This window comes from Corvus brachyrhynchos, unplaced genomic scaffold (genome assembly GCF_000691975.1).
Source record: "Corvus brachyrhynchos isolate BGI_N302 unplaced genomic scaffold, ASM69197v1 scaffold70, whole genome shotgun sequence".
Classification (NCBI taxonomy): domain Eukaryota; kingdom Metazoa; phylum Chordata; class Aves; order Passeriformes; family Corvidae; genus Corvus; species Corvus brachyrhynchos.
In genome coordinates, this window is record NW_008236217.1 from 10,031,330 (window position 1) to 10,052,786 (window position 21,457).

General features: G+C 41.7%; 1 protein-coding gene across 1 annotated transcript in view; it reads right to left on the reverse strand.

Annotated features, from left to right (window-relative positions):
- The window catches only part of VIT (vitrin), a 56,766-nt gene extending 40,286 nt beyond the window's left edge, over window positions 1–16,480 (reverse strand). The window contains exons 1-2 of the mRNA XM_008643415.2: window positions 16,251–16,480; window positions 570–639 (exon numbers count right to left, since the gene is read on the reverse strand). Coding sequence (XP_008641637.2) covers window positions 570–639; window positions 16,251–16,325 — 145 coding nt within the window. The 5' untranslated portion in view covers window positions 16,326–16,480. The remainder of the gene's footprint in view (window positions 1–569; window positions 640–16,250) is intronic.
- Between the last annotated feature and the right edge of the window lie 4,977 nt (window positions 16,481–21,457).

A 21,457-nucleotide genomic window follows, 5' to 3' on the forward strand; every position in this document is an offset into this window, starting at 1 on the left:
TTATGTAGAAAAACTACATAGATTGCTATGAATTTGAACTAAGAACAACTGTCCTGACAGACTTGAGGATAACAGCTAGAGGGAATATTGTCTGGGAATGTCACAACCAGAGTGTTCATGTAAGATGAAATGCAAGTTCTGGAGTTTCTACATGCTCCCAAAAAGTGAGACCCCGACTGCCAGGGGAAAGAAAATAAGACACATTTATAACCTTTTGGTACCATCTTGTTCATGGAAAGAGCAAGAACAGGGAGAATTTAAACACTTGATTTTTCTTTAGAGGGAATCTTCACATTACAGACACTTTTCAGGCCCACCTGATATGGACTGCATGCAACTGGTCATGTACTTAGAGATCTCTGCAAGTAATTAATACTTTTTCTATGCCAAAGTCAGGAAGTTTGTGTAGCCCATTTCTGAAAATCTGTGCCAAGGCTTACACGTGCCACTGAGAGTTTCATCAGCTGTGGAGTCCAAAGGGAAGAGAATAAGTCAGCAGCCACTGGGCATCCCGGACAGGAGAGTACAAACCCATAAACTACTGATTGCAGCACATCAACTATACTTACCAAAGAAGGTTGCAATGACTGTGGCCTTCATGGTGAGTAAAGCAAAATCTGGAAGCGTTGCTAGGAAGCACTGAAAAGGAAAAGAAGAGTACATCAGGCTGCATTTGGAGGTATTGCAGATGAGACAGGAACGGTGGGGAAAGAGGGACTGTGCACTCTTCTTCAACCTTTCACAGTCCTCACATGCTGCATCCTCTTATCACCCTTTGTAGAAGAGCTGATATCCCCAGAGGAGATGGTGTTTGGGCTGTCACACTCCCATGGACTAATTTTTCACCTGTCTCCAAAATTTGTCTTTTGCTCCAGGAAACCAAGAATTCATTCACATACTTACTTCAGAAGCCAGCATCAGGAGAGGGCATGATGGGCACGGACATGCTCTGACATCTATTCAAATCTGTTCACTGCTCTTCTGAGAAATAATCACCTAATTGTATTTTCTGCACATCAAACCACACCAGGTAATCTCATATCATATGGGGATCATAAATAAATCCTTTTACTCCTGACAGATGTTGCATACAGTATTTTGCAATTGTTCCATCTTTTGTGAGCCAAATTACTGGTTTCTTTCCTTTTCTGAGGATGTGTATGTGTATGTACGTACGTGAGAACCTGAGATTAAGAGGATTCTGTTGGAACATCTGGAAAACATTTTTTTCTGGGTCTGCATCCATGACCCCTGCCATCCCTGAAGCTCTTGGCCAGGCTACAAGAATTTAAACTTTGTGGAGATAACCCCTCTCAGCTCCTCTTTGGCATCACCTGCTGCTTTTGTTGTTATTTCATGATGGTTGAAGGAATCCTGTGTTGGGCACTCATAATTAATCAGTAGGTCACCCCAGAAAGTTAGACTAAGAAGGCAGATACAGGAGAGAAAGAAAATCTGCATTCTGTCTTCCTATAAGATGTTTCCATATTTTTACTTTAATTGCTCTTCTTTTTAAGCAAGCCACATGCTATGAGGATGACTAAAATAGTAGGCTAACCTAAACTGTGTTTAGCCAGTAATATGTCTATATAATTTATAATTCTTTTCACATAGAGCAGATGCACCTCTGATTTTTGTTTCTGTGCCACAGTTGGAGAATTTCAAATACCAGGACATACTAACAGTGTCACTTCCTAATAGCACAATGTCTTTCCTTGGTGATCTCCCTGAAAAAGTTTTCCTGCTAGGCTGCTAAAGCTGAAAGCAGCAGAGGTTTCTCAGAAGCCATTGAACTGAATCCAGGGGCTATGGAAAGTGGCTCAGCATGGTGACTGTGTCTTTCTGAAAAATGATGGGCAGTGCAGTGGGGGTGACCCCAGGCTGTACAAGCCATAGCAGCAAGAGCAGTTATGTGGTGATATTCTGCTGTCATGGATAGGTTCTATTAAAAAGCGTTGCCCATCTTTTGGAACAAAAATCCATTTTAAGCATTTACTGCAGTGTATTTCCACTGTGAAGCTGTTAAAAGAAGTAGCAACAAGATGTAGAAGAGTGCTCAGCGAAACTTAGATGCTTTTCTCCTCTCTTTTATGTTTCAACCCATTAACACAACAGAGGTATCAAACAATTGCTCTCCTTCAAAGGATTTTCACTTTAGGTCAATCGCTGAAAAAGAAGAGGCAGAATAAGAGTTGCAATTCATTTGCAGAACTACCATGCACCATTAAAGATTATACTGACACTGGCTTAGACTTTGCAAAAGGCATCTTAATATGAGCATTCCCAAAATTTGCAGTGAATAAATTCAGCAGCGGCACCTTTATTTAAAGTCAAAGAGATTTGTGTGAATTTGTCCCGACAGTATTTGACTTGGTGCTGAGATATTTTCTTCACCAGTTTAATTAGAGTAGAAGAGGTCTGAGATGGTAAAGCATTCGTGTAAAATCTGGCTTCATGGGTGGGCTGCTGTGTGTTCTGCGGAGAGAGTCCAATACTGCCTAACTTTTCTTGTCTTACAAAATGTGTAACCACCTGTATCACCAGTGCTGCACAAGACTTCCCACTGCCTTCTGAAGGCCCTGCTGCCCCCCAGCCCTGCTGTCCCCAGGGCATGGCCAGCCACTCCTGGAGCCATCCAGGTCTTCTTGGGTGGCAGTACCCTAGGCTTGCCTGCAATTGCATTGCACCAGCATCTCTACCTAGTCTGCTGGTGGGCACTGCTCTTCATGGCAACAGAAAGTGGGCTTTTGTTCCTAAATTATTATTAATTTACTGCAGAAATAAGCAAATAAATCTAAAAGGATTTAATATGTAAAGCCTGTCAGGGGGTCAGCAGAGAACAGCAGAACCCTCACTGCAATAACAGATCTTTATCAATAAGGAAGACACCGGAAGGATTTAGACAAGGCTGTTAGATTTACTCAACAGTTTAGCTAAACAGAAAAGCACTTACTGTGGACTCAGTACCTTTTCTGGTGCAGTTTATACTAGTATCTTCATGGAAATAAATTATAATAGTAAAGAAACTTATTTTTGCCACTATATTAATTTCTACATTTGGCAGTGGCACATCAGGAGAAATGCACAGACATCCTGTGACACAGCTCTGGTGACAGTACTCCAAGGGGTGGTCCTGGCCTTTAGACCTTGGTCTGTCACATGGGGAAATGCACAGGAGGATTTACACTTCTGACTATTAAGCATCAGGCATAGAAGCTCCAGGCTTTCTGTTGTGGGAAGTCTGTGTGCATTCATTGTATTTGGGGCCTAGGGTGACACCTGATTTAAGCTATGTAAGATCTCCTATAGTGTGCACTAGCATGGCATCTGCTTCTTCAGGCTGGTAAAGGGATCAACAGCTTGCAATAAAGCAGTGTTGTTTTTTTTTTTTTTTCTCTGGGAAGGAACGGGAAAGCAGGGCTCCAACCCATAATTACAACAGACTTTTTAGTCTGTGTAGGTCCACTGAAAGGTTTGGGGATGTTTTATCTGTAGATCAAGAATGATACTTTGCTATTGAATACAAACCTGTACTTCCTTTGTTCCTTTACAAAATGAATAGATCCCATTAAAACAAACGGAAAAGTTTCTACTTTGGATTAGTCTGGAGCGTGAGTTTTGCTGAGATTTCTCCTAATCAGATTTCTATTAAGGCAGTATTTACAGTCCCAATCAGAACTGGGAAGTAGTGACTATTCACTGTTAAATCTCCTAAACTGTGTGCTGGATCTCTGTTTATCAGAGCATATTTTCCCATCTGAATCTTTCAGACTGTCATTACAGAAGTGACTCTTATGCCTAGGAAAGCTATTAAGTATATGCATTACATTAACATGTGCTTCAATCCCAGCTAAGTACAAATGTAGTAAGAAGCATCTCCTTCAGAGTTTCCTAATGCTGCTGATATTTTACCTTTTAAAATCAAAGGTCTATTTGAAAGACTATTTTGTTGATTACTTCTTCCTGAGCACAAACACTTGAAAAAGCTTGAATGTTAGTGGAGAAACAGAGTTAGCAAACCATTCTTTCTGTGTATAAAGTAAGATTTTTATACTGACCTTTTATTAGCAACTTGACTTTTATAAAGATCTCAGAGAGTTGCTACATACTACAAACAAACAGATGGTTTAAATGCACATAAACTGTCACAGTATGGCAAACTGTAACATTTTCTGGAGGAAGTGTAGATTTTTAAGTCCTTGGTTTTTGGTGTCAGGCACTGCTGTCCGTTCCACGTGCAAGCTGAAATTCTTTGCTAGGGCCATGTGCTTTGCCTCTGCAGGAGTAAGCAGTTTATCTCCTGTAATCTCCTGTGCCACAGAAATTAATTTGTATACTCTCTTTGTACCATAGTAGTGTGTGTTATTGTTCTCCTTTTCAAGGGGTTCTAATATCTCAGCAACACTGGCAACATAAAGAAAAACAGAAATGGACTTTGTTTGAAAGCTATTTGAGCAAGTGGCATGGAGTTAACAGCATGATCTCTAAGAACTGTGGGTTGAGTTAAATATGTGCCCTTCATGGGAAAATCAAGTGGGCTGGGTGTAAGTGTGAATAAACCGATTTGGATAAACAAGAACTGATCGTCATCTTCTAGAGGAAAGCATTTTATATTTTGTTGTTTGGTTTTCTTTTTGTTTAACCCTTTCCTTGTTTCATGCTCATACTCTGTACCCATAGTGTTGTACCTTGCTTGGCAGTACAAGAACTGTTCATTTTGGTGCACGCTAGGTAATATGACTGGCACTTGTCACATGTGGTTTAGTTTCACCCCTTTTCTTTTCAGAGGGAAGAAGTTATGTACCCTCGGTGCACTGAGTTGCTCTGGAAGTCTGTACATAAAAAGAATATCTAAGTGGCTGCCTTCTGAAAAACTGGAGGTACTGAGTTTTGCTGAGAAAGTTTGAATTGATAGCTATAGTTCATTTCGGAGGCTTAGATTAGCCTGTAAGTATTCCAGGCCAGGTCACAAAATGTAAGATACAAGGTGCTGTTTTGTGAGGTGAGCTTGTCTGCATGGGAGGATAGACTTAACTCTTTGTGTGGTCTGAAATAGAATATATGCATTCAGGAATTGAAAAATATCATAGACTTCATCACCTGCTGCTATAAAAAAAGGTGAGTGAACGGTCACCTGTTTTCTTTCATATATGAAAGAATGCAAAAGTGCTTCCTGGAAGCACTGCTGAGCTTCAGAGCACAGTAGTAACGCTCTACTTAATTACCCAGTGTCTCAGAAAGCCAACAAGGCTTCAATGGCTGCAGGTTTTTCCCTTGTGGTAGAGGGGTTGTAAGAAGTATCATATGTCACACCTTCAGCAGTTGTGTGTTTAGTAAAATGAATAACGAAACCACTGTTAAAGGAGTCTCCGGGCCCAGGGACAGCTTGTGCTCTTCCACTTAAAGATTCTTTGCATTAACATACTCCTTACCTCCTAAGACAGTGTAGCCACAGCCTGTTTGCCAGATGCTTTCCGTGGCCATGTGAATCCCACATCCGGGCAGTGGTGGTCCCCCACCTTCAGGGCAGCCACTTCTTGCTGCAGGCCCGTGATTTGCACATTCAGATGGGGAAGAGGAAGCAGGGAGACTCTGGCTCTCCTCCGCTTCCATGCAAGTCAGTCCCCTCCTCACTTGCTTTCTTTCTGACCCCATGTTTGGCATTTCTGGTTGCAAATGAGTCCTTCTTTGTCACAGAAAATTGGGGTCTCCCAACCTTTTGTGCCCTGGAGTCTGATGATGGGGGACTTCTTTAGTAATGAAGAAAACTTGGGTTCAAACTCTCTGAGGCCATGGACAGCCCTGATACAGTTACCCCTGATTAAAGTTTCTCACCACTTGCTTTTTATTACAAGACTTTGATTGTTGTGGCTGCCACATAATGTTTAAAATGGTGCCTGCTCTGCTCCGTGAGGTTCCTGGCTCACAGGAGGGCTGTGGGGACTGCTGGTAGCCAGTACGTCTTATGGGGTACCTGTCAAGTCACTCTCAAGTCATTGAAGTGAGGTATGGGTGGATTCAGAGGTCTAAATTCTACCTAAGTTGCACTTTGGGCACAGGAGTAATTTTTTTCTGAGCTGATTGAACAAATGTTTATATGCAGGTTGGCAAGAAGAATTTAGTCTAAAATAGCTCTCATTCAGGTAAGTATAATGAAGAGATGCTATATCCAGCAATTTAGAGACAAAAAAATGCAAGCAGCTCTGCACTACTCATTTTGTGTTCATGCAATGCCCTGAAATTAAAACATAAGGTTGAAGTAACAGTGACGATGATTTCTCTACTTACCACAGAGCTCTTTCAGAAGAAAGTAATTTATTTAAGACTACAGTGTGATTTAACTTGCCGGACCTTTCTCAGAGCTTAAATAAAACTGCAATGATTATACACGTTCATCTGTCTCAGCAAGAAAGCCATCAATTATGTTGGTCTGACCTGCCCCTTCCAGCAAAGGAAGGATACATTTAGAATATGTCACCCACCCACAGAGAAAATATAATTTGGACTATCTGGATGATGACTTCTTTAGGGACCATTACAGTGTGCTTTCCTGGTTTCTGCTAATATATTATGCATTAATTTTTCATTTTGATGCACAGCTTTCGTACCTCATTGGGAATTGCTGTTAGCTTAAACCTGTGAATCCCTATCCAGAAAAATTCCTCCCTCTGTTCTCCTCCCCACCATGGCTTTTGTCTGCTCACATATCTGCCCCCCTCACTCTCAGGCAAACTTCTTCCCCTTTTCTAATTTGACTACTTCTGCTTAACATCATTCAGACCCCAGCCAGGTGCCATCAATCTCTGGCACTGCCATTTTCCCAAGAAATAGAGGGCAGAGGCAAGTACTTGCAATTCAGCAGTGCTGTGGAGGGTTGTGCTAGCTTTGTAGCATGAGATTTGTGGCCACATTTCCTTCTTTCTTTTTTTTTTTAGAAAATGTCCCATTTTCTATTTCCAACAAATAGTTCAAACAGGTCAAAGTGACTTTTTAAAGTGCAATACATGGTTTCTCAGATTGGACAATAAAGAGCACGGAGTAACCATGCTGTTGTGCTGCCTGCAAACTAAGAATTGGTGTCGTGTGTCAGAATTGCCCTAAAGGTACATATTTAGTCTGAAAGCAAAGAATTTCTGTTAAAGGCACTGAAAAAACTGCACATAACCCTGGGGATGGTTTTGGAATTTCTGTAGCATGTTCAAACAAAACAACATTTTTTTTTAGGTAGAAACTTAGAAGCAGAAATTTAGAGAAACCTTAGGATGTTTACTCTCTGCTTATTAAAGCTACACGTAACCCTTTACTACAAAAGTGAATTATATGTCTAGATCAAAAGCCAAACTCATCGTTAAGCATGCTAGTAAATTTATACAATAGCTCACGGAAAACTTTTATCAATTCAGTAACTCCTACAGTTTGTATGACTAGTGATGTCCCATGCCAAAGCCAGGGACTGGTTGGATAAGGAGTCAGAAAATATTTGTTATTAAAAAAAAAACAAACCAAAACTGGAACTACCCTGGCATGTGGCACTGGTTTGAAGTAAGGCAGTAAGTGGTGAAATTAATTTATGTCTAGTAATGACAACTTGATCAAGGAACCACCTTTCACAAAAGGTCTTCAGCAAATCAGGAAACACAGGAATGCTGTAGAAACCATTTTGAAAGCCTAAGCTGAAATCCACTTCTGTGGTGGAAACCAGAAAATTGAAGTTAAGAAATTAGTTTCAATTTTGCATTACAGATCTCTTAAAAATGATAGTCTCATGCTCCTTGCACTGCATAACATTTTTCCTTATATATTTTGTACTTTTCAAAAAATGTTATTTCTTCTTAACTGCATTATTTCTAATTGGAAATGTTTCCTTCAAGCCTTCTCAGATAAATATCTTTCGGATACCTTTAGTTTAGAAAAAACTAACCTGTACTACTAGGAGGTCACTACAAAAGCCAAATCAGAAAACAACCCCAAACCACCTTATGCCCCTCAGTCATCTTCTAGTGCTGCTTTGTTGGGACCTCCAAATCACTTGCCTCCTTGAAGGGTCAGCTGCTGAGGGTCAGGATGCCCGACCCCACACCCCAGGACGTTCTGCATGGCCACCCTCCTCCATACCCTGCCCATGACCCTCCCCAGCCCGTGGTCATTGCTGCTTTGCCTTTGCTACAGACTGTTCCAGTTGTATCCCTCCCACCTGATGCTGGTCTGCAGCCCACCTGCAACCCAGCAGGCACAGTCAGGCTGAGGTCTCTCACCTGACGAGGGCTCTTCTGGGGAACACTTTGAAAACCATGGACCTGTGAGTAGTGTTTCCATTTTTTAATGACTGAAGAAGACATCTCGGGGCTCCAGGCTTCTTTTGGGAGGAAAGTGAGCTATGGATTTGAATGAGTGCCAGCACTATAAATGAGGCTATTATGGGTAGTGCTGGTTTTCTGAAGACATGCTGTTGGTGGAGGTGCTGGTGAGAGACACGACACAGTGAGGGCCAAGCTGTGCAGCCTTATGGCATGTGTGTTGGCAGCCCTTGGCAACTGGCAGGAGTGGTCTCTCTAACATATGGGTCATGCAGACAACATGAGGAATAGCTAAGCTTCCAAAACTACATTCCTTGGTATCTGAGTGCCCTGGAGGGGAAATGAAGAGCTAGAAAACATGATGGCAGAGAAAGTGGCCTCCAGAGCCCAGTCCTGGATACTGTGACAGTGTAGGTGCAGCCAGAAATTGCTGAGAAACATTCTTTTACTAATTTTGTATATTAGAATATTTTAAAACCTTCTGGTTTTGCATAGAAATGAACCACAGGGTTCTGCTTCTGAGAGACCAAGATCAAAAAAGGAAACCACACGGACTGGGAGCAGGAACTCTTAATTTGTGGTCTTTTGTTTTTAAAACAAACCAAGCCTGCAGACCTCAGTATTGTATAATCTACTTCCATGCTCAGGAATTTTGTTCTGAACTTTGGCTTTAGGAGATTACCATATGAGCTTCTACTTCAAATCTAATTATTCCCTAATCTATGTATTTCTTTCTACACACAGATCTCACCAATGAGAATAGAAGATGTAGACCACGGAAGACTGAGGCTTTATGTCTCAAATGACCACATATTTTGAGATGCAGTTTGGTGGAAAATCTGTCTCCAAAACAGGGTGAAAGTAGGTTTTTCTGACTTATGTGATGCCAGTAATTGCCCTTGTAATATTTGTACCAAATTGTTCCATTGGAACTACTCTATACTTCTCTAACCTCTCACTTCCCCCATCTGGACACTCCCCTACCCATGTAGTCTCATTTCCAAACAGCCTCTTTCTTCCTATGCTTCATGTCCTAAAACTTCTTCAGCCAAGCCCAGGAGAACAAAATTCTGAAGTGTTGAAGATGCAGTGCAAGAGAAGTGAGAAGGATGGGCTCCCACCAAGGCGAGCAGGACGGACTCCCATCATCCTCAGCTGGCTGGCAGCTGTGAAAATAGCCCTGTAGTCAGGGAGCCCTTACCCTTTTGTAGCTCTGACTCACTGAAGTTGTCCACAGCCAGAATACACAGCACTGCTGCCAGCTTTCCTCTATGTCTCACCCCTGTTCTATGGGCTGAAGGGTGAACGATGTATTTGGGGGAAACAAAAAAGAATGAAGCCTTCTGAGTCCCTAAAGGAACCTGGCAGGGAGATTGAGAGGCACAGACATGGCTGTGTCCAAACTTCCTTGTAAATGAGTGATTTTTGAGAGGTAAAAATTTCCACAGTTTTGTGTACAAGACTGAAGGTGTTGGAAATCCCCAGATCATCCTGGTGGGGACATTAAAGGACTGCACGAAGCTACACGAGAACATTCAGAATTTTCCCTGAAATTTTGGCGCATGTGTAACTGTCACTTGGCAATTATGCACTTCTTTCATACGAAACAAGCTGCCAGCTGAAGGACTGTTGGCTGCTGTGTTACATGTGTTACATTTACAAAGATATTTTATAAGGTGATAGGCTGAGTAACAGTTTGCAAATGCAAGTTGAATGTATTTTTTATATCTGTGTCTATGGGATGTTCTGTAGAATGAGTCACATTAAGGGTAACTGACTGTGTTCTTAATGTGCCACTGACCTCTTAATGCACTCTGAAGTTCTGGAGATAAAGCAAAGATGGGATGGACTTTAGAAGTGCTGGAAAGTCAGTTCAAGCAAGACTGGTGTTAAGAGCTGCATAAACCTAGATAATTTGAATGAACCAGAGATGCTTATACTCTTCTGAATGCGAACGTGTTTCCAGTTCAGGATATGAGCTATAGATTTGGGCGTTCTGCTTAAAAAGAGAAGGACAACGCTGCAGATGGTGTTATTTATTTTTTGAAATTAAAATGCATTTTCATGAGAAATATTGATGCTTCCAAGCCGTTGGGAAATTTTCTTTCTGTTCAACACTTTCTGGGTTTTTTTCCAGGCCCCGGTCACTGAAAAATGAGCCCAAAGAGGAAAGACAGCCCAAGGCAACCCAGCCACGTCCTGCTGCAGAGGAGAACAGAAAAGATGGCAAGCGAGATGAGGGTGAGCTGGCTGCAGAAATAGGGAATGGGCTCTGTTCTCTGCTGGCAGGGCACCTGCAGAGGATGTGGTAGCAGCCCTCAGACACCACTAAATGTAGAGCTGCCCCAGCACAGAGTTAGGCGCAGAATGTTTGCTGAGCCCAGAGCAAATACTTGGGCAGCTCGCCCATGAGTGCCATGCTGTCAGGACTGCCCAAACCTGGCACCTCACGGTCTTTGCAAGGGGCAGCTATACCCACACAAGCTTCAGTCGCTGCTGCTCAGTACAGCTACCCCACAGATGCCTTTGGAGCCTACAGAATTTCAGTAGACCCTGACTTGTCTATGGGCCGCAGTGCTGGAAGAAAAGTTTGTCAGTAATACATGCTCCCATTTTATCTACAAGTCCCTTCACATCCCTCTTTTTTGCATCAGCTTGCTTTCCTCTGGGCATCGTCAGGAGTCGGTACAAGGCAGTTTTACTGCTGCCCTGCATCGTGCTTGCAGCGGTGCCTGCAGCCCCTTTGGGCTGGGGGCTTCGAGAGTTCACAAGGGTGATGCAGGGTCTGACAAGACACACCGTCAGGGTTTTATTTACTAACAGAGATACAATCTCAACAGCTACAGATTTTCTGGGCATTTCTGTGCCTTTCTGAGCTTCTTGTGTGGCAGCAGAAAGCTGTGCTGCCTGCGCAGCATTTACTCAGGTTTTCCAAAAGGGAAATGTGCAGCAAATAAAGGAACTGGGATGCAAAAGAATGGCAGCTGCTTTAGGACTGTTAGAGAGACTCTTTTGCAGACGAATGAACCGTCAATTTGTAGTAAGACATTGTTTTCTAAACATAGCATGAAAACTGTTATCTTGCCTGGCTGGTCATTAGAAGAGAGATAATTATAGTCTCTGTGCGACAGCCGGGCCCAGAACAGGGGCTGCATTGTCCCAGGGCCCAGCTGAGCTCTAGCGCAGGCTCCCCAGGCGGCGCTGGGACAAGGGGGCTCCTTGTGCCCCGGCAAGTTCAAAAGAGGAATTGAAGTGCTCTAAGTAGGTGTTAAGCACCTATTTCTCCCTCCGACTCTGAACTTAAAAATCTACTCCACAGGAGGAAGGTGCAGAGGGCAGACCCGTGACTACTGTAGCTGCAGCCTCCCTGGCTTTTTGTACCGTACATGCTGATGATTATTATGATTATTATTTTTCTTTTATTTTTAAAAAATCAAACACCAGTTTTGCACTTCTGTGTTTCTGTTTCTCAACACAACCGGTATGATGGACAGGTTTTTAGAAGGAAGGACATATTGTATGTTCAGTGTCCACTTCCTGAGCCCTGAATGAGAAATCTAAACTTCAGCTGATGGTGCAGCAGGCTGGAGGAGTCCTGGGGTGTACCCAGAGCTTCAGGGGGCCAGAACATCCCCCCAGGACTTCCAGAAAATTCCAGACTTTTGTTTTTCATTACCTATCCAGAAAAGACACTGTCATCCCAGCCAATTGCAATGGACCAACACAGATTTTGTTGCTCTGGCACCTGCCCATGCCAGTCCCACTATACAGGCTGTTCATGTCTACAAGTGCCACAGAACTTTTTCTCACGAATACAGGCATACTTGCAGGTACTAAACAGAGCTATCACTTTTTCTTGCTCATTTCATCCAGGTGCCTTAAATGACTTACCTATCAACATTTAAACTGAAAGAGAGTAGGTTTAGATTAGATACTAGGAAGAAATTCTTCACTTTGAGGAAGGTGAGGCACTGCCACAGATTGCCCAGAGAAGTTGGGGATGTCACATGAAGTGTTCAAGGCCAGACTGGATACGGCTCTGAGCAACCTGGTCTGGTGAAAGTTATCCCTGCTCATGGCAGCGGGGTTGGAATGGTTAGGTGGTCTTTAAGGTTCCTTCCAACCCAAACCAATCTATGGTTCTGTGATTTAGGAGATTTTTGTAAAGTGGGGGACTTGTACATGCATGATCTGAGCCTTAGGTTTGCAGTATTTTCTGACTAGAGCTTTATTTGTGGTTCAGAGGTGAAAAGGAAAAAGTTCAAAATTCCCCAGACAGACCAGATATGGTCAAGTTTTTGATGCCATTGTTACATAAACTTCAGGTTTATTTTTAGCAAAGTTTTCTAAGAAACAATGGCTAGAAATAATAAGTAATTCTGATGTTTAACATGAAGTAATTAGTCTGTTTTCCCAGCTTCTGTGTTCACAATGTGGCTCAGGCAGTCCCCTTTTAGAAATACTCCAATTAATTTTGACTAAAAGGAGAGTAAAAATTCATTTCCTGCTACTTCTGTGGAAGTCAGTAACTGGGTGAAAAGGGAACACCTTGTTAATGCCCCCTCTAAAGGAAAGGCTTTTGTAGGATCTCATCCTTATTAGACAAAAGAGAATCGACGTCGAGTATCTCTCTTGCATTCCAAGTGTGAGGAAAGCTCGTGTAGCTAGTAAAACTGCTTGGTTCAGCCAGTCAGTGGTAAGTGCTGTAATTATACCACTAGGGGAAAAGTGACTTACATAAAGTAAAGGTAGGAACAAGTTAAAGGCAAGTTAAGAACATAACATTACTACTACAGGTGGAAACACAGTATTAGCAATACATTCAAAGTTTCTTCTTAAATAAATGCTTTTTATGTCCTGAATAGCTAAAAGACAGGAAGTCATCCCGGTGAGAACAACCCCAGCAACTCAAAGGATTAGATAAAAAATGCAAGCAAAATAAGTCTGTTTAATATAAGATACCAACTTAATACTTGAAAATTAATGTGTTTGTCATGCAGTTATTTTTGCTTGAGTTCTCTGTGCATCTCTGAAAGAGATCAGTCTTACAGCCATGACTGTCATTCAAGTGATGAACTGAGTAAAGTCTGAATATGATAATACAGATACAGAAAAACATAGATTTTCTTTGAGTGTAGACAAATGCAAAGTGTTTTTAATTTCAGGATGCATATAGGAAAACAAAAGCTATAAACACATACAACCCCATGGCTCTTCTCAGTAAAATGTATTTTAACAGCCATCTAAACACATTTTTCCCTGTGTATGTTTTCTTTTGTTTTGGTGTTTTGTTTACATTTTGGAGAGGTTAGAGAAAAAGCAGTGTGCTCTAAGGAGGACTTGCCTCTGTAATCTGTAATTTTGCTTTTTGCTCTGAATGTGGTGTAGTTGTCATAAACTCTAGGAACAAAATATTAACTAGAGTTGATATTTAGCTTGGGGCATTTGGTTCATGTTTGTACTAGCGGAGAGAAATCACATTTTGAAGAGACTTATCCAGACTCTAATCTCTCCACAGAGAGCTGAGCGGCTGTGGCAGGCTTGACAATGCTATTCATTTTTGGAGCCTCACCACCAAAACAAGCACTCATCACAAAAGGCTGTATAGAGTCTAGGCTACTGTACTGTTCATACATCTCTATCCATTAGCGAGGGAGTTCACGCCACAGAAACACACATCACTGGAATAATACCATTTTCCATTCTGTGCCTTGGAGATTAGTGTTCCCCAGTGCCAGGTAGTGTTAATTAATGATACAGGACACACCTTCTTATTGATCAAAAAGACTTCGTGAAAAAGTCTTGAAAGCAAAACAGTTTTAAACTTAGGAACAAGTTGCACTGTCTATCACACACTATTTGAACAGAAGGCTTGAATTAATATCTATTGGTGTGTGGCTTATACACACCATTCTTTATCATATAGCTAAGCTCTTGCTGTTCAGGGAATGAGTATATGTGTCCACTTTAACAGCAGGGGCTTAATGCTTTCATAAATACTTCATGAAGTATATATGAGTAAAGTACAATTTCATTCTACTTTTATGTCTTCAACTTCTTAGGTCTTTGATCCTAAGCACACAGCTGGAATGCTAAATAAAACATCATGTCCCTACAGTTTCTCAGCAGTGAAAATATTTAACTATTATCAACAGGCAAAAAACACAACTTCCCCCACTCCCCCCTAAATAAATATAGCAGAGAAACAACATCAGAATTACCTTGCTTGAGGTGTGCGCAACTTTTTATTCCTTTTCTCCACACAGTATGAGAGTGGATTTTTTTCCAAGCTTTTCTGTACCCCGAACTCCAGCCAACATTATTTTACAGAAAAAGAGGCAGGCAGCAGAGGGAGGCCTGGACACCTTTTTTCTTTCAGAGAGGAGCTAATCAAACATTCCCATCAAGCTCCCAGCTCTGTGAAAGGCACATTGGTCTCTTTCTCCCCCCCCTCCCTCCCTCTGCTCCTCTCTCCCTCTCTGTCTTTCCCTCTCCCTCCCTCACACACAGACGTACAGAGCTCCTTACACTGACTTAGCAGCTGAATTAGGCGGTCCTATTTTAAATATACGTTCCCTCCCACATATTTTTGGTAGGGATTTCTATGCTCCTTTTGCACTAGCCTGTCAGATTTGTCAAGTTTTTCTCTTTTGTGAAGTGAAGGTTTACTCAACTGATGTTTTGGCTCATTTTTTTTCAGTCTCCCTGTGCAGATCAGCAGTGTAGTGGAACGACTAGAACAAGTAGATGAGAGTAAACCACACAGCTCTAAAAATTATTGCTGCCAGGTTAGTTAGGTGCAGGTTGGGTTTAAAGAGAAAAAATATCTTTTGAAGAGACAGACTGTGATGCCTTTAGTTATGTGAATAGCATCATATTCCCCCAGCAGTTTCCCTGAAGTCAGAGGATTAGTGACAGGATAAGCCTGTGAGTCTGGGCACAGAGAAGTAGAAGTATGGCATGAGGGTTCTTTCTGATGAAGTTGGATGTGAGAATTTAATAAAATGCTCCCAAAGGCTACTAAACTGGTACTCATTAAGTGTGATCTGGCCAAATGAGATATATAAAATGACTAATTTCTTTAAGTATCTGTATGAAGATCTCCTAAAATTCCTGGGTAACTTCAAGAAGAAAAATTTACTGAGATAATAAAGATCATAGCATTTACGAGATTATCACAGGAAGTGCTGGTATAATATTCCAGTATACTAGAATGTAAACTATAATTTGCAATTCCATCAAGGTATTCGGAAGTGCATAGACAATATCCATGGGTGAATATACACTGTTTTATCTAAGATCATTATTGATGAAAAAAAAATCTAGTATAAATACAGGAGATTAACTTCAAAAGACACAGTAGAAAGACATACAGTTCCTGATTCAGCAATCCCCTAAATGAGTTTAGTTTAAAGGGAAAGTGGTTACCTGGTACTTGTAAATATCTACTCCAGTACCTGCAGAAACTGTGTAACAGCTCCACATATTAATAAACAGTACAATATCAGAAGTTTATCAAAAAGTTCCATCTGTGTTTCTAAGATATAATGATCCATAACTCATTTGATTCTCTTAGTAGAGGAGCTCTGGCTTGCCATGGTGAGTCCATGCAAGGCAGGATGCAGTGGACTGGCAGAAAGCCTCTTCAGACAGCAAGTCTGTTAGTAGTTCTACCTAGAAGATCTACCGAAAAAACCCTGAAACACTCTCCCCCCTCAAGTCTTATTAATTCAAGTTAACAATTTCGGAATATCATCACCGTTTTCATAAGGCTTTGTGAGGTCTAATTATCTAAATAATGAGGACAAAAGGACCGAGACTTTAGGACTACAAGTTTAGAATTATATAAGTACTAGGAGACAAATATCTAAATACCGGGGTTTTGTAGCTAAGTGGCTATGTGTCATTTTCCAGTGCTGATGAAAGGCTGAAGTCCCCATGACAACTCCTTACCTTCAGATGCTGATAGATAGACTCAAAAATCTTTGGGCACAAACCTTCACTGGTCTTTAGCCACTTCCTTTCCATTCAAGCAGCTTATTTGCAGAAATCCATGGGAATCTATGTAGATGCTGAGTTGCCTGTATTACTTTAAAGTCTCAGGTCAGTGGATTACCAAAGAGTCTTGATCTCAAACCAGTGCAAGTGAGAGTACTGAAGACTGAGCTTCTGGCAAACCAAACCATGGTTGGGTGACAAAGGCTCAGGCTGCACCCGCAGAGCACACAGCAGCACTGCATCAAACTGGCTGGAATGGTGTTGAGTGATGGAACTGAGAAGCCAGACACAGCAGATGACTGGGATAGCTGGTACAGGCAAAAAGTCCTTCTGAGGTTCAGCTTCTGGTACCCCCGTCAGCTCACTGAGGGTTGTAGCTGTTGGCATGTGGAACGTTGTCGACAAGGTGTCAAAGCAAGAGCAACAGTGCCTACACCAAGGTCATGCTTCATTGGTGTTGCTGCAGGGTGGCAGTTTTACAAAAGAAACAGCTGATAGATCCACTGTTCATTTTCCATGGATGAATTATCTTGTTTGTGGGTAAATTGTATCACGGGCAAAGAGCCAGCGTGGACCTGGCAGGACTTTGCTCAAAGGCAGTGGTGTGAGAACAGAGCTTTGTTGCTTCCAGAAACACAGCAGTGGTGCAGCCCTGTCCACTCTGCACCCACCTTTTTCTCCCAGCCTTGCTGGGTCCACTCCTGGCTCAGGGTCAAGAATGCTGCCATTTGGGTGGCACATTTCTGTATTGCTTTCTGAGAGCTAACCTGGCATCCTGGCAATGAGCATCCCGGGAACTGTGTAGCAGAAACACTGAGTGGGCAGAAAAAGAAAATTATCTGGTTTGTTATTATTCAGGGTATTCAGCCTCTCATTATTGTTTGTAATGGAGAACTGAAGAGTATCAAAACAAAACACTGGGAAGGGCACTGACTGTCTCTTTTTATCACAACATTTCTGAGTGCCGTTCCCTGTGCTCTTTCCTGACAGAGGCAATTTCCAGCCACCCAAGAGCTGGCAACACAAAGAGCAGGAACAAGAGGTAGACCACATTGAATGGCTCTGCTTTGGTGCTGGAATTTGCCACAGGGAAAGATTTGTTTGCAAAGGAGATGGCTGTGCAGTCAGGAAGCCACTAATTTGAAGACAATAAGTATTGAACACGATTGTCTAGGGGAAGACAAGTGCTCTGTATCCGTATGTGTTCATGTCTCCCACCATTGTTCTATCTAAGGCCTCCACCTGAGTTTTCTGCTAACTCTTGGTAGTGTTTGTGGTAGTATTTTTTAAGTTTTACTATACTGTATTTTCATCTGCATGTTAGTTGAAGCAGGATTTAACATGATCCATTGAGACAAATCCTGAAAGCAAAATAACGCAGACCTCTAATCTGTCCCCTGAAGCAGGCAGTGAATAGGACCAGAGAGTCAAAGAGAGCTGAGAAGGTTCTTAACATTCTGAATAAAATTTAATGACCTACTCAGATATTACCTTCACTCTGGAAGATAAAACAGCAGAAAGAGAGATATGATGTATGTAAGCAGTGTTAGCATGGACAGAGGAGATAATCTGGCCAGCACTCACTTTGGTGTTTTCAAACAGAGGTAGCAGCAACCTGGAAGACTAGACACTTGCTGATGGACCTTAGTCACAGACCCTTAAATAATCTTCATTTTGAGATCATCTGTCATACAGAATTTTCAAGGCACACAGTGTTTGTTTAAAAAACATTGCTTTGGGTAACAGCTGGGTAAAGGCCATGGTGGGTAGCAGCTGAAAATCTGACTTCACTGAAGGGAAGATCACTGCACTTAATTTAATTGTCATTAAAATCTGACTTCAACAATTTTTAACAAAGCATTTTTTAATAATATAATTAGTGGACTTATATATTTCAGCCAATACAAAAATGTAAGATCCCTTGTGCTTCCCTCTCTCTTCATGCAGTCATTCACAGGTAAATGATACAGGGGAAACCTCCCCTATTTTGAAATGCAAATAAATTCACATGTTCTGGGTTTGATGCTCACCAGCTGGTATGGCCCCTGATCTGAGAAGAGTCTACTGTGAGGGAACCATCAGGGAAACCTGTAGTTTTGCACTTTTTGCACTTACATGTCCAAATTCCATCCAAGTTCATTACTGACTTGGTCCATAATATTTTGATCATGTCTGGCCTTTCTGTAGTGAGTTACATGAACAGGTCAAACTTTTTTTGAAACAGGAAGAGAGAAAAGTTTTACCGTGTAGTACGTTCACAGAGTAGGTCAACATCTAAGTGAGAGCAGAGGATGGTGATTTCAAAGCCATAAACTGCTTCCAAGAGGTCTGTGCAAAGGGTTGACAGGCATACAGATCCTTTGGACCAGGTGTGTACTGCAGCCCAAGCCATTCTGTTCATCTCCCCAACACTCAGGAGGAATTTCTGGCCCCACTGCTGTAGGTATAGGCAAAGAAAATACTCTTCAGGTATGTTATAAAACAAGATATGCCTGCACAATTTTTAGAGAAATCTAAACTTTGTCTGGGAAATTTTTCCCACTTGAAAGTAGAGAGTATCTCACATACCAGATCTCTGTCCCACTTGTGGGACCCAAGGTGCACACTGCTCTTCTGGCACGAGGCTGTGGCTACTCTTCTAAAACCATGAAATCATTTGCTCTCCAGATTATGAGTAGGAAATATATAAGACCCAAGACTGAACTAACTGGCTTGTGATCATTACACAGAAACTGGTGAATGTATCTCCTCAGCTGATCACTGTGGGCTTAGTAAGGCAGGCTTGACTCCTCATACAAGGACAGAAAACAGAAAAATTAAACGATTTCTGCAAGACAACATGTAGCTATGTCACATCTAATCCTATCCAGGTGCTTAAACAAAAAGGAACAAGTTTTCTGCTCTCAAGCAATTACTCTCAAGCCTTTTCAACCAAATACTACCACAGGAATCAGAGACCAGAATCTTAAAACACCTCAAGATGTCACACACAGCCTGGTGGTGCTGTCTCTGTTCAAAGCCAGCATGGTTGCATAAGTTAGAGTTAACTCCTAGCAAGTGGCAGTGGAGTTCAAATTCTGCAGTTTTTCCACATTTATCAAACTCTGTGAAGTAAAATCTTAACTAATGCATTATTACGCTTAAGGCAAATTGTTCTTGAAAACCATTTATACCTGAAAAAAACAAGTCATAGAGAGAACAGAGTGGGAACTTAAAAGTATAATTGGGATGGCAAGGCAATTAGGGGGTTAACATTATTTGGCTTTAGCTTCTTAAAGCACTTATATTGAAATTGGCCTCAGGTAAATAAAATAACCAATGTCCTGTAAGGCTTGTATAAAATACACTGACGTGTTTGTCTAGTTTTTGAGAAAGGTAGGGAGGCTGAATTATGTGTGCTGTAGACCTTGCCAGCATCAGAAACTCCTTTAAATAATTAGAGCAACTGGGTATCCAGGCCTCTGTTTTTTCTTTTTTATGAATGAGGAGACATCATGGGCCAAATGAATACAAAATGTTGGCATGCTTGGTCAAATGGATGTGTACCAAACTTACACTGTGTAAATATGAACCACTGTGTGTTTCTCAGAGAAGATGGCAAAGGCCATGTTTCCTGAGACTGTAGAGAAGTTGGTCTCTGTCAGTAAGTCCCAAGTCCCCTGTTCATTTTTATGCCTCAGAGGGGAAAAAAAGTGATAAAAGATGACAAAATCAGCTTTTTTAGGTTTGCCAGGGCTATGTTTAAGAGAGAGCTGATAAACGTCTTACCCTGGGTCTTCTGCAGCATAAAGCAGGGGAATGGGTCCCTGGGAGCCTGCTATCCCTATCCCAACTGGGTAGGCTCACAGGCTCCAAGGATGAAGGTTCATAGTGGGGAGCAGGAAAGGGACCCTTTTGCTGTGACTGATACATGAAGAGCTTGAGTCTTTCCAGTTGAACAATGACCATTTTAACTGTCATGGATTTTAATTGTTGGGAGTTTCTTTAGAGCTCTGCGTGGTCACTTTTGGAAACTTTTGACCTTGCTAGCCTCTATAATTGTCAAAAGACATAAGGAAAAGTGAACTTGGGCTTGGAAGGAGAATCTAATGAGGCATTTGAGCAAACTCAGAAGTTACTACTCTCTGTTCAGTGTTTGTCCACTCTGAGAGCATTTTAACATGTACTGCATTAGCTGTGGGCATGCAGACAATACTAATTAGGACCAACAAGTCTGGTGCATTTGCTTATAAATTTGGACTGTAGCAGAAAGAAGCAATGCCCAGATATTGCTTTCCTTTAATAATTTCAAGATACATCTCTATAGGAAAAAAGAAAAGAGGTGGAGGATGCACTTGAAGTACAACACAGAGATACCATGTGCATCAGGAAATCATTATTTTTGCCATGCAGCTGAATCTACCCATACCTCCTGTGCCCCATATTCCCAATGCCTGATTTAGAACAGAGGCTGCCACGAATGCTATGTTGAAACATAAATGAAGTGATCAGTAAATGCAGGGGCTAGAAAAGCCTCCATCATGTTTGGGATCAGGAAAGACCAAGGGTGATACTGAAGAGGAGTTTGCCTTGATTGTGTCCCCAGATCTTTGAATCTGAAGATGTGCAACCAGCTTTAAAAGCTGTGATATTATGGAGATGGACTCTGATGTTTGTATCTCTCTAGTCTGCTATCAGAAACCAAGATGCTGCCACAATGGAAATCAATTTTAGGTACCATTTTTTTGGGCAAAACTTGTAGCTATTGCAGACAGAAATGTATCGTGACTGAACAGAACTGGGTCTGTAAGAAGTGCAGCATGTGGACTTTGTTCATCTAGAATCCAGTGTAGGTAGGGATTGAGTCTTCCCAGGTAAGTGGGGTATATTTCATTGCTCTACTACCTCATATAAAACCTAATTCATCACCATAAGACTTCTTTTATGAGGAGTAAAATCATCTATTCAGGAGAGTGCTCTTTGTTAATCAAAAGTCTCAGCAGTGGTGGATTCGGTGTTGAAATTTGCAGCTGAGGACCAGAGCCCTCAGAAAATACAAATGGCTTTTTCAGCATGCTTTCCCTGTCTACCCACTTCCAGTGCAAGTCACGTGCTATCATTGCCGCTGTTAATTCAGTTCGCCAAGAATACCAGGTCTCACTTTGGATCCTAGTGCCCCTTAC